This window comes from Eleutherodactylus coqui, chromosome 4, assembly GCF_035609145.1.
Source record: "Eleutherodactylus coqui strain aEleCoq1 chromosome 4, aEleCoq1.hap1, whole genome shotgun sequence".
In the NCBI taxonomy this organism is placed as follows: Eukaryota; Metazoa; Chordata; class Amphibia; order Anura; family Eleutherodactylidae; genus Eleutherodactylus; species Eleutherodactylus coqui.
The window spans coordinates 272451312-272464603 of NC_089840.1; the positions used below are offsets into that span (position 1 = coordinate 272451312).

General features: G+C 42.7%; 1 protein-coding gene across 4 annotated transcripts in view; it reads right to left on the reverse strand.

Moving 5' to 3' along the window:
* Nucleotides 1–300: 300 nt before the first annotated feature.
* The window catches only part of LOC136624332 (oocyte zinc finger protein XlCOF6-like), a 459204-nt gene continuing 446212 nt past the window's right edge, over nt 301–13292 (reverse strand). For 3 of the 4 annotated variants that reach the window (XM_066598258.1, XM_066598254.1, XM_066598255.1), the window contains one exon: nt 301–2849. In XM_066598258.1, coding sequence (XP_066454355.1) covers nt 682–2849 — 2168 coding nt within the window. In that variant the 3' untranslated portion in view covers nt 301–681. The remainder of the gene's footprint in view (nt 2850–13292) is intronic. The other variant, XM_066598265.1, reaches the window with a different exon arrangement.

Here is a 13292-nt window from a genome sequence, read left to right on the forward strand (position 1 = left end):
GCCGCTGCAGCGCGCTCCCGAGCAGTGACAGCTCGTCTGCGCATGCGCAGAAGAGCTGTAGCGGGGAGCACACTGAAGCGGCTCGTGCTGAATAGAGAAGACCGGACTGCGCAAGCGCGTCTAAAAAAGCAAGCTGCCAGCGAATTTAGACGGAACCATGGAGACGAGGACGCTAGCAACGGAGCAGGTAAGTGAATAACTTCTGTATGGCTCATAATTAATGCACAATGTATATTACAAAGTGTATTAATATGGCCATACGGAAGTGTATAACCCCACTTGGTTTCGCGAGACCACCCCTTTAAGGAATCCCCTTCTTATGTTGAATTTCTGATTACTAACATGGGACCTAAGTGCATTTTTGGTTCTACTTACATAATTCTTGCCACATGTACATTCTAATATATATCTGACAAATCTACTTTCACAGCTGAGTCTAGTTTTCTGTTTTAATTTTATCGGTGTATCATTTTGCCCCATTCTAATGTTTTCTACCAGATTTCATATGTTGACAACACTTGCATTTGTTTTTCTTACATTTATAAATTCCTGGTTTTAGTGTAAAAAAAAGAGCTTTTTTCCCTCCTTTTTCTTCCTTTCTTCTGGTCAGGAAGGAGCTAAAATATTTTAAAGGTGTGATTTATGTTTAAAACATTTCCCACATTCTAAACATGAAAATGGCTACTCCCCTGTGTGAGTTCTCTGATGTTCAACAAGAACTGATTTCCATGTAAAACATTTCCCACATTCTGAACATGAAAATGGCTTCTCCCTTGTGTGAATTCTCTGATGTCTAACAAAAACAGATTTTTGCTTAAAACATTTTCCACATTCTAAACATGCAAATTGTTTTTCCTCTGTGTGAACGAGCTTGTGTGTAACCAGATGTGAGCTCCGTATAAAATATTTTCCACATTCTGAACATGAAAATGGCGTCTCCCCGGTGTGAACTCTTTGATGTGTAACAAGAAGTAATTTCTCCTTAAAACATTTTCCACATTCTGAACATGAAAATGGCTTCTCTGAAGTGTGAGTTCTCTGATGTATAACGAGAACTGATTTCTGTATAAAACATTTCCCACATTCTGAACATGAAAATGGCTTCTCCCCTGTGTGAGTTCTCTTATGATTAACAAGAATTGACTTCATTTTAAAACATTTCCCACATTCTGAACATGAATATGGCTTCTCTGAAGTGTGAATTTTCTGATGTGTAACAAGAGCTGATTTCTGTATAAAACATTTCCCACATTCTGGACATGAAAATGGCTTCTCCCCTGTGTGAATTCTCTGATGTGTAACAAGAGCTGATTTGTGGTTAAAACATTTCCCACATTCTGGACATGAATATGGCTTCTCTGAAGTGTGAATTTTCTGATGTGTAACAAGAGCTGATTTCTCTTTAAAACATTTCCCACATTCTGGACATGAAAATGGCTTCTCCCCTGTGTGAATTCTCTGATGTCTAACAAGAGCTGATTTGTGGTTAAAACATTTCCCACATTCTGGACATGAAAATGGCTTCTCCCCTGTGTGAATCCTCTGATGTTTAACAAGATCTGTTTTCTGAATAAAACATTTCCCACATTCTGAACATGAATATGGCCTCTCCCCTGTGTGAGTTCTTTGATGTTTAACAAGAGTTGCTTTCTCGTTAAAACATTTCCCACATTCTGAACATGAAAATGGCTTCTCGGCTGTGTGAATTCTCTGATGTCTAACAAGAACTGATTTCTCGTGAAAACATTTCCCACATTCTGAACATGAAAATGGCTTCTCCCCTGTGTGAACTCTTTGATGTGTAATGAGAACTGATTTCTCGTGAAAACATTTCCCACATTCTGAACATGAAAATGGCTTCTCCCCTGTGTGAACTCTTTGATGTGTAATGAGAACTGATTTCTCGTGAAAACATTTCCCACATTCTGAACATGAAAATGGCTTCTCCCCTGTGTGAACTCTTTGATGTGTAATGAGAACTGATTTCTCCTTAAAACATTTCCCACATTCTGAACATGAAAATGGCTTCTCCCCTGTGTGAATTCTCAGATGTTTAACAAGAACTGATTTCTCGGTAAAACATTTCCCACATTCTGAACATGAAAATGGCTTCTCCCCTGTGTGAATTCTCAGATGTTTAACAAGAACTGATTTCTCGGTAAAACATTTCCCACATTCTGAACATGAAAATGGCTTCTCCCCTGTGTGAACTCTTTGATGTGTAATGAGAACTGATTTCTCCTTAAAACATTTCCCACATTCTGAACATGAAAATAGCTTCTCCTCTGTGTGAGTTCTCTGATGTTTAGCAAGAATTGATCTGTTGTTAAAACGTTTCCCACATTCCGAACATGAAAATGGCTTGTCCCCTGTGTGAATTCTCTGATGTGTAACAAGATCTGATTTCTCTTTAAAACATTTCCCACATTCTGAACAAGAAAAAGGCTTCTCCGCTGTGTGAGTTCTCTGATGTCTAACAAGAACTGATTTCCATTTAAAACATTTCCCACATTCTGAACATGAAAATGGCTTCTCCCCTGTGTGAGTTCTCTGATGTTTAACAAGAGCTGATTTATAATTAAAACCTTTCCCACACTCTGAGCATGAATATGGTTTCTCTCTTTTGTGAACTCTTTCATATTCAACTTTCCTTCTATAAATTTTATTTTGCTTTGCAGTCTGTGATGAATCAGAAGATAGGATCAGCTCAAAATGATCAGATGATGGACCTTTGCTGTGAAGAGCTGATGGTATATCTGTGATAAAGGCAGACTCCTCATATGCATCTTGGGTAATACTTTGATCATTTGAAGATATCAGACATCCCTCTGAGTTCATGCTACCATTATCTGCCAAGAAGAAACGTAATTTTTGAATAATATAACCTGAAGCCGTATACTCAGGCTGCTTGCTGCCCATGTTGATCAGTGAAATAGTATTACCATTAATATGTAACCTTTATTTGATATAGGATAAGTAAGCTATAACCACTACAATAAAGAAACACCAACAAGGGGTATATAACTCAGTAATATATACACCACTAGTAGAATTAACTTTTGTATTCTGATGTTTTGCAAATATTGAATATGGTAGTTTTAGAGAGCTAAAGCTCGGTCTAAAGCCTACCAAAGCCCCTTGGTTTACCAATGTGGCAAATTTGGTGCAGTCATTTGGCCGTTATGTTTGTGTTCCGACTTGTTTCAAATATGTTGAGAACAGTAGATCATTAAGACCTGAAACCTGATCTAAAACCTTTAAAGCGTCTGATTTAACTGTGTGGTGAATTTGATGCATCTTGGTCCATTTGTTTTGTCTGTTCTGCATGCACGGCCACAAAAATTCACTTACATACAGTATATAACATACTTCTGCATCCTGTTATCTGGGTCAGTTTTCACCGTAATGCATTCTGTTATCTGGGTCAGTGTATCCGTGTTCTGGATTCTGCTATGTGGCCATATATGTCTTCATGTTCTGGATTCTGTTATCTGGGATAAGTAATTCTGCTCTGTATTCCTTTATCTGGCTATAGGTGAATGTTCTGGATTCCATTATGTAGGTCTATGTCTCCTTGTTCTGGATTCTGTTATCTGGATATATGTTTATATATTCTATTATCATACAGTAACTCAATACCAGTGTAATAAGAGGTAATATTATCCTAGTCCCATAATTGGGGAAGTATGTTTCCCACATCACTACTGACAGCAGGAATAGGCCTCATCCACATTCATATCCACAGCTCAGATGTATTACTACTTTAAAGGCTAACTAAACTTTCAAGAAACTTTGACAAAATCACAGTGACACATTAGAAGTTTTGTTCAGGGGGCTCAGGAACTGAAACTACCACCAATTGCTAAAAAGAAGGGGCAGATGTGCTCAGCCAACTGGTGTGCACCTCCAGCTGTGATTGACAAGCGTTGTGTAAGGGGTTAAACATCCGTGTACTATAATATACATATTTATTATGTCTGTACCTTATGTTCCTGCCAGGCAGGACCTTCAGTGAGAGGTCACATGACTTTGCTCACTCTGATCTTTGTTGTTGTTATGAACTGACAGGACCTGATCTGCACCCTGATTGGTTAAAGGCCTGTGTACTAAGGAGCGAAAGAGAGGTCTTGTTCCCGGGCTCCGGTGGGACTTGGCAGCTTCAGAGAGTGCAGGGAAGAGAGAGATTGAGCTAGTGGAGCTGTAGCAGAGCGGACCTGCAGCTGGACTTGTGTGGATGTGAGTTCGAGAGCCTCAGAGGAAAAAGTCAGGATTTGCAAACTAAGGCTGTCTGCACACAGGCGGATTTGCATTATGGAATCTGTGGTGAGTCTCCACCTCTGGGTTCCGCAGCAAATACCACCCAAAGCATGCTATTGAAAAGTGATTCTTCTTGCACATGAGCAGAAACCAATTGCGGTTTCCGCTTTTGAAGGAAAAATCACATGCTTTATTTTTGCGTAGATTCTGCGCGGACGGCTTCTATTGAAGTCAATGGAAGCTGTCTGAACCGCAGCCCTTTAGTAATCGACATCGCAGTAAGGTCGCAGATTCGCGTCATTACTAGGCAATGACGCAGGGAAGCATAAGTTTAAAAAAAACTGCACTGCACATGTCAGACGATGAGCCGTGCGGACTATCCGCAGTAAAGGTTAAGATGCAGAAAGGCAGGTACGCATCGACACTGCTTTAGCCAGGGCCTGATTTTGCATGCAGAATCTGACCCCACCCATGTACAGGCGGCCTTAGTGGGAGCGATGTGAGCTGGTAAAAGCAGTCGGGTGTTCCGATAGATGCGCAGTGAGCGGACTGAGCCGGCATCTCCAGGCAACGTGCTGTTGTATGAGACACAAAGATCAGCAGCCAGGACCGGAGTACGACATGGAAGTCTTTACGGAAATATACGTTCTCTACGACATCATGACAGAATATGATGGAAGTTGCTCCTCTGCTGACCTGTAGGGACAGGAAGAGGCAGAGAATAAAAGGCCCTCCCCTCCACCAAGCACCAGTGTTTCCTTCCCCCACAAGACAGCAGCGGCAGAGACTCCACCACATCCTTCACGTGGGTGGAATCGGGTAATGGCAGCCCCGGTTACACCAGTGGGAAGTACCTCATCTGGGTCTTAACCAGGGGCTGCATGGGTCAAGGTCTAAGGATGGGCTGCTGGCGCCACTGCAGCCTTCATCCAGGCGGTGGCCGCACCTTCAGAGTCCCCGGCACGTCCGATTAAGTGGGGTGTCAGCGGCTGACGTCAGGCACTCCAGCATCATACGGAGCATGTGGAGGTGGACCTTGGATTAGGCGGAAAGCCAGCCAAATACAAAATTTATAAAGCCTCTACATCAAAGGAACGCTGCGGATGGCCGCTTGCAAGTAAGGCTTCTGGGACCCACTGCAGGAATGGCAGCCAGAGAGGATCCGGAAAGTCTCCAGACTGTAAGTGGTCCTGTGGGCCAACCAAAAATGCACCTGCACTAGACTCACTTCACTTACTAAGTATTCCTTGTCATTTCAGGACAGGGATACTCAAAAGCCCAGGGAGGCTAGAAGGAGTAAGCAATGTCCAATGTGTTTTGGAAAGTTGTACGAGGATTACACTAAAAAACTTTGTGCTACTTGTTCTGTTAAAATACTGCAAGAGGAAAAATCATGTTTTATGTCTGACATTAGGGCAATGGTCCGTGAAGAGGTTCAGTCTTCCTTTGCAGAGTTCCAGCCAGGGCCCTCGGGGGCCGCAAGAAGGACGGTTCTGGTTGTGTCGGATTCTGACTCCGTCATAGCCGAAGATTTTTCTCTGGGAGAACTGAGTGAGGCAGTGCAGGAGGAAAATAAATACTTATTTTCTTCCTCCATCATGGACCAGTTGCTTAAGGCGGTCTGTAAGACCATGCAGGTGCAACAACTGCATACAGCGCAGGACAAAATGTTCGCGGGTCTTTTACTGCAACGCAAGTCAGTTTTTCCCGTAAATACTACCCTTAAATGCCTGATTTTAAATAAGTGGCAATGTGTTGAACAGAGTCCCTTGGTTTCAGAGGACTTTAAGGGCTGACTCGTTCTCAGAAGAGGACGTCGCCACCATTACTGAAATACCCAAAATAGATATGGCCATTTCCATGGTGACAAGGAAGTTGGGTCTACCTTTTGATGACGCATCCCACCTGAAAGACTTTATGGACAGCAAGGTGAATACAGTCATGCAAAGAGCCTAGACTGCGTCAAGTTTGGACATAAAAATCGAATATTGCTGCTACATCTGTAGCACATTCTATGGCGGGCTGGCTCGACCAATTGTCCACGTTAATTGACCAAAAGACTACAAGGGAGGAAATTGCCAGTGGTATTCTCCTGCGACAGATGGCCATGGGCTTCTTGGCAGATGCATCCATGGAGTCCTTTCACTTTGGGGCTCGTGCAGCGGCCTTATCTAACACAGCCAGACATCACCTTTAAAAACAAACTCTGTGCCTTGCCTTTTTGGGGTCACCAAACTTTCGGGCCAGACCTCCTACATCGCCTCCTAGAAAAAGTGGTAGACAAAAGCCAGGGGCTTCCAATTGACAGACCTCATAAAAGACCATTTACACCTAGTCTCTCGTCCTATGCCTATGTGTGGAAAGGGAAGTCTGGGAGATGGTCTTATCTAAAGAGAGGAAGGGGTAAGGCTATTAAACCTTGGGGGCCATCATTCCCATCCCCATACGAGAACATCAAAAGGGATTTTACTCTCCCCTATTTCTCGCCCCCAAACACAATGGATCACACTGAACCATAATTAACCTTAAAAACCTAAACAACTTCATAGTGTATAGGAAGTTTAAAATGGAAACCATCAAAACCTTAACCACCTTATTAGTGCAGATAGTATTATGGTCACTATTGACCTTAAGGGCGCATATTATCACATTTCCATTTACCCCAACTTTCAAAAGTTCTCGAGATTTGCTCTGGAAATTGAAGGTTCAGTCTGTCACTTCCAATTCACCTGCCTTTCCTTTGGGATTTCCTCCTTTCCACATGTTTTTTCCAAAGTGGTTATCGAGATGGTAGCCTACCTACGTAGGTTGGGAATAATTATCATTCCATACTTGGATGATTTCTTTCTGGTGGTGGATTCTCCTGCAATTTTAAAAATTCATCTAGACATCACGCTAGTGTTGCTGCAGGACCTAGGCTGGAATATCAATTATCAGAAGTCCCAGCATGAATCCCGAAAGTAGGAAAAAATTTTTTAGGAGTAATCCTGGATTCCCACCGTCCGTGTTCTTCCTTATCCCCATTCAGGAAACAGCACATTCTTGATGAATATTCAGCCTTGTATGGGAAATCAGGAGTGTCATGCAGGGAAGGCATGCGGATCCTGGGGTTAATGACGGCTTTATCAACATCGTACCCTGGGCCCAGTTCTACATCCGTGAACTTCAGGCGTTTATCATCTGAAAATGGGACAAATCGCTGGCTTCTCTTGAAAGGACAATGCTCATTTGCTCCAAGGCTAGATACTCCCTTCGATGGTGGATGTCGGTTGACAACTTCTCTCGGGTTTCAGAGTGGAACCAGGACCCTGCGATAGTTGTGATGACAGATGCCAGTGCTAAGGGTTGGGGTACGTACTCGGAAGAATACATACAAGGTAGTTGGGGCCCTTAAGAGAAAACTGGTTATTCCAACTTTAGAGAATTGAACGCAATTTGGAAGCCCCTACGTAGCCTCCAGTCACAGTTAGTGGAGAAGCACATTAGGGTTTTCTCAGACAACATGACTGCTCATTCGCCACCAGGAATCCTCTACTTCAGCAACTGGCGGAAAAGATCTTTCGCTGGGCAGAACGTACAACCCAGTTGTTGTTGGCCTTCAATATAAAAGCGAACGAGAACACTACTGCAGATTTTCTCAGCAGGAGAGAGGTAGATCCTGGCGAAAGGAAGCTGCATCCCGAGGTGTTCGAATCACTCGTCACAAAGTGGGGCGCTTCTCAGATAGACCTCTTGGCTACCAACAGGAATGCCAAATGCCAGTTCTTTTTTTCCCGAAGCTCAGAAAAACAAGCTGTAGGCACGGATGCCCTCTCACATCCCTGGGATTGGGAACTAGCCTACACGTTCGCTCCTTTACCTCTAATACCATTCTTCCTAAGGAAGCTACAGAGGTCAAGAGTGTCAGTAAACTCGGTAGCTCCTTAGTGGCCCAAGAGGCCCTGGTTCTCTCGTTCACCTCCCGCCAAGGCCAGGTCTCCTTCATCAGGGCCCTTTCTATCATCCAGAGGTTCAGAAATTCAGGCTGGCAGCCTGGATGTTGAGCGGGTAAAATTTCTAGGGAAGGGTCTGTCCAACAAGGTAGTGTCTGCCATTTGCGAGAACCTTAAGTCCTCGACAAAAAAAAATCTACTCAAGTGTTTGGAAGAAGGAGTGGATGGGCCAGAGTATACAGGATTTAGAACATCCAGACATCCTCCAAATCTTGGACTTCCTTCAAGAGGGCCTGGATAATGGGTTAAGCCCAGCACCTTCAAAGTACAGGTTGCGGCATTGGGGGCGTTCTTTGACTGCACACTTGCAGAGCGCTGATGGGCTAGAAAGCTTCTTAGGGTGCGAGTAGACTTCATTTATTTATTATACTCACCACCCCCGCCGGGATCTGTCTATAGTCCTCCAGGCCTATGACCCACCATTTGAGCGCCTTATGGACTTACCCATCGTTGGCCTGACATATAAGGTGGCCCAAGGTATTCCTTCTATCCCCCGAAGGACTGAAGGCCCACTCTACCCGAGCGGTGGCGTGTTCTTGGGTGCAGAGAGCACACGCCTCCATTGAGTAAATTTGTGGTATGGCCACATGGGCGTCTACGATGGGAACCACTGGTAATTAAAATATAACTTTTATTGAACTCTTCTTAATAAAAATGCACGATCAAAAACTAAAATAATGTGCCTCTTATTTCTTATGACAGCACTGATACGTTCTTTATGCCTAAAGTACTTTGTTAATATGTCCTTATCACACTACTGACACTGGAAATAGTCAACAAGTGCTAGAATCCATGCAGGATATATCTAGTGTAGATTAAAGATCTCATACGGCAATCATCTGGCTGTTGCCATCATTGTATGTATATATATATATATATATATATATATATATATATCTCAACAAATAAATTTGTTTGATCAATGGCCAGTGGTTGGTAAATTGATGAAACTCCAACAACACTGAGATCAAACACAGGATCTATTATGCCAGGTCATCTGTGAAATTTTTGGACAAAAAAGACAGAACAATATATATCCTTGTGCAGCACTATTGTTTGCAATCAAGTGCTGTATTCACCACCTCGATATATAAGTCCTGTATTCATTCATTCGCCCATAGGGGACAACAAATATAAGGTTATTAGAAGCCCACACTTAGTTTGTAAAAACATGGTGGGAAGTTTAAGCCCTGACCAACTACTTCAACAACAAAATTGTACCCCGTGGTCTCAGAGTTCATATACCACCACCCCCCAAACTAAGAACCCCAGAATTTATGGGTAAGTGGGAGCGGGAATCAACTGATAGCTCATTAAGATTCATGAATTTGCTACTTGAAGAAGAAAAGGTAAACTTAGAAAAGCTAAGTAGAAACTTAGATGAGTCAATAAAGGAAGTACGGAAATTTTCATCAGAAGCCGACTATGAAAAATGGGAAAATGCCCTAAAAATAACTATTGACAAATACACAGGATATCTTAAAGAAAGGAAACATCATCAGTATCAGAGAGATCTGAGAGATTTTACAAAGAATAGAGTATATGAAACAAGACAAATGACTGAAACCGAAATGAGTTCTTCAGAAAGTGAACATTCCAACAGTGATCAAATTAGAAGAGGTGGTTTCACTGAGAGAAAGAAAAACAGGGGTAACATGAGAACTAAGAGTAGAGGTAGGGGTAGAGGCAACCCCAATGATGGTCATTTTTTAGGCCAACCCATAAGCCATTATATGACCAGAAACCGAGGGATGATGGGAGTAGCACAATCGTATCAAACCCACGGCCAAGTCCAGTAATGGAAAAGAACAATGTAAACACCACGATGCCAACCACTGAGGAGGATGCATTACAAATTATAAATCTGTCATCTAAAATTCTATCATCACATGAGGAGTCAGTTATTAAGAAGGGGTTGTCTTTCATCCCAACTAATAAATGTAGTTCATTTGATTGGATCAAAGACATTGCATTATTCCTACGTAAACTGAGATGGAAAAAGTATTTTGCCATCCAGGGCAGAAAAAAATGCCTGGACCTAGGATTAGACCATAGTGACCTAGAAGCAATTAATGCATTGGAAGCCCTTGAAGTAGAAGGAACACATGACCCTAGCAAGGGCCCTTTTACTGAACTAAAGTTGAAAAACACTAGTTTGCCCCCCTCGGGAGATTCACCATACATTGAGATCTTCGAGAACCTGATTAATAAAGAACTGGAGCAATTATCCAAACAGACCAAATTTAAACATCAAAATTTGACTCCTGCCGAAAAGAAGGCCTTATTAATTCTCGAAAGGGATGATAATATCGTTATCAAGCCCTCTGATAAGGGGGGCAATGTAGTAATAATGGACCGGAAAGTCTATAGAGACATGTGTTTACATATATTAGAAGATAGGTCCAATTATGAAGTCTTGTCCAAGGACCCTACTGACTCCTTTGCAAACGAACTGAAAGACATCCTCACACAGGCGAGGGATGCGGAATTAATTGATGATATAGAATTGAAATATTTGTATCCATCCTCTCCTCAAGTGGCTGCCTTTTATAGATTACCCAAAATCCATAAGGGAACAAATCCGTTAAAAGGCCGCCCGATTGTCTCTGGAAACGAAATTCTTACGCAGGGAATCAGCAAGTATTTAGATATCATACTTAGACCTTTTGTTGAGGCCTTACCGGCCTATGTTAAGGACACTACCGACATCCTCAAGCGCCTAGAAGGGATTACAGTATCCCCAAATACCAAATTGGCGAGCCTGGACATCGAGGCGCTGTATAGCTCCATTCCACATTCAGGAGGTATGAAAGCGGTTGAGTTTTATCTAAACCAAAGGGGTATACACCTCAAGGAGCATAATTGTATGTTACTCAACCTCCTATCGTTCGTTCTCACTAAAAACTATTTCCTTTTTGAAGGAAAACACTTCCACCAGCTCAGGGGTACAGCTATGGGGAGCCCTTGTGCCCCCAGTTATGCCAACCTGTACCTGGGTTGGTGGGAGGAGCTATCAGTATTTTCCGAGATGAACGAAAAATGGACAACATCTATCGAGCTTTGGGCTCGTTTCATCGATGACGTCCTTATTTTGTGGACGGGCGAAATTGAGGACTTTCTGATGTTCGTAGATCACCTTAACAAAAACAATTTAGGTCTTTTTTTTACTGCTGAAATAAATTCCCACAGTATCACCTTCTTGGATCTCCGTATAACCAAACTTGACGATGGTTCACTACAGACCTCTATTTACCGTAAGGCTACTGCTACAAACACTCTTCTGCATTGGGACAGCCACCACCCTGTATCCCTAAAACAAGGTATCCCAAAGGGTCAATTTATTCGGACACGTCGCAATTGTTCTTCCAATGAAGATTTTGCATGTAAATCACATGAAATGACCCAGAGATTCCTTAAAAGAGGATATCCTGGGGATGTGATCCAGAAGGCCAGCAACTATGCAACTAATTGTAATAGAGAAGAATTTCTAAAAACCAGAGTAACACCCAGAAATGATGGTAAGATCCGAATTATTGGCACCTATGACGATCATTCAAAAGAAATCAAAACAATCCTAAATAAACACTGGGATACCCTGCGGAGAGATAGCGACCTAGTAGAGCATTTACCAACAAAACCGTTAATAACATATAAACGAGGTCGGAATCTGCGTGACCGGTTGGTGCACAGTCACTTTGTACCGCAATCAGGGGCTAAAACTTGGCTGAATTCAGAACTCCCCAATGGTACATACCGATGCAGTGGATGTAAAGCCTGCAAATTTATCCAGCGTGGTGTCTCCTTTTCCAGTTCTTCTACTGGAAAAGTCTATCAAATACGAGACTCCATTAATTGCAGAACTGCCAGGGTTATTTATAAAGCCACGTGCCCTTGTCCCCTATATTACATTGGGAAGACCACACGCCAATTACGAAGACGTATTCTAGAACATATTGGCAATATTAACAGGGGAGAAAACACCAGTGTGGCGGTACATATACGAGAGAAGCACAATACCGATCCCGAATGCATCCAATTTCAAGGCTTGGAGAAAATTCGGGATAACGGAAGAAGAGGAAATGTAGATCAGAGGTTATTGCAAAAAGAAACGCGATGGATACATCGTATGGACTGCTGTGCGCCGAAAGGGTTAAATGAGACCTTATCATTTACCGCCTTTATATAATACACGCATATACGTCTTCTTTAATTTCCTTCCTTGGCATTGATATCATCATGAAGGATAAATAAGAAATTGGCATATTTTTATATATTCCAATATTAAACATGGCGTTGGAACATCATAGGATGACCTTTATCATTTCATGTACAATAATAATAGCCCCTAAGGTGTAATACCACGGATTATGCCAGTAGTTCCTCTTTGGGTGTTAATTGACTAAATCATGAATAATAAACAATATCCCTCAAGATACATTCCTAATGAAGTATAGTGGCCTTTCATTGCCTCATTACATTGTAATAACCAGTTCTTCTAATCATGCAGTGTATTTTATTGTAATGCAAATGCCACCTGTAATGTCTGACAGACTGCTCATCGTCCCATCAAGGGTTAATAATGTTCAGCGTCCTGTTGTGGCTATCCACGTCAGGAGTCCGGCGTCTGCGCTGCCAGGGCAACGGCGTGCCGCTACGCTTCCAGCTGCTGATGCGGCTGGTTGGCGTGGTTGGCGGCCGCGGTCCTGTCGGCACTGCGCATGCGCGAGATCGCCGTAACACCGCGATACCTCGGCAGTGGTAATGACAGGAGCAGCTCATTGGAGCAGCTGGACGAGCCCCTTGTTAAGGGAGGCGGGGTCTGCACTACTTAAAGCCCTGAAGAACAGTGTCTGACCATCTATGTTCATTCTTTTGCAGCCAGTCATGCTGCTCACTACTTATGGCTCTACATAACTTATGCATACTACCCTGATGACGCAGCTAACTTAATATTAGCTGCAGAAACGCGTCGGTAGCGTTGTGTTGTGCTCTTAAAGGGGTCTTTTGTAGCTCTGTTGGACGCTATAACCTATGTCCAAGCAG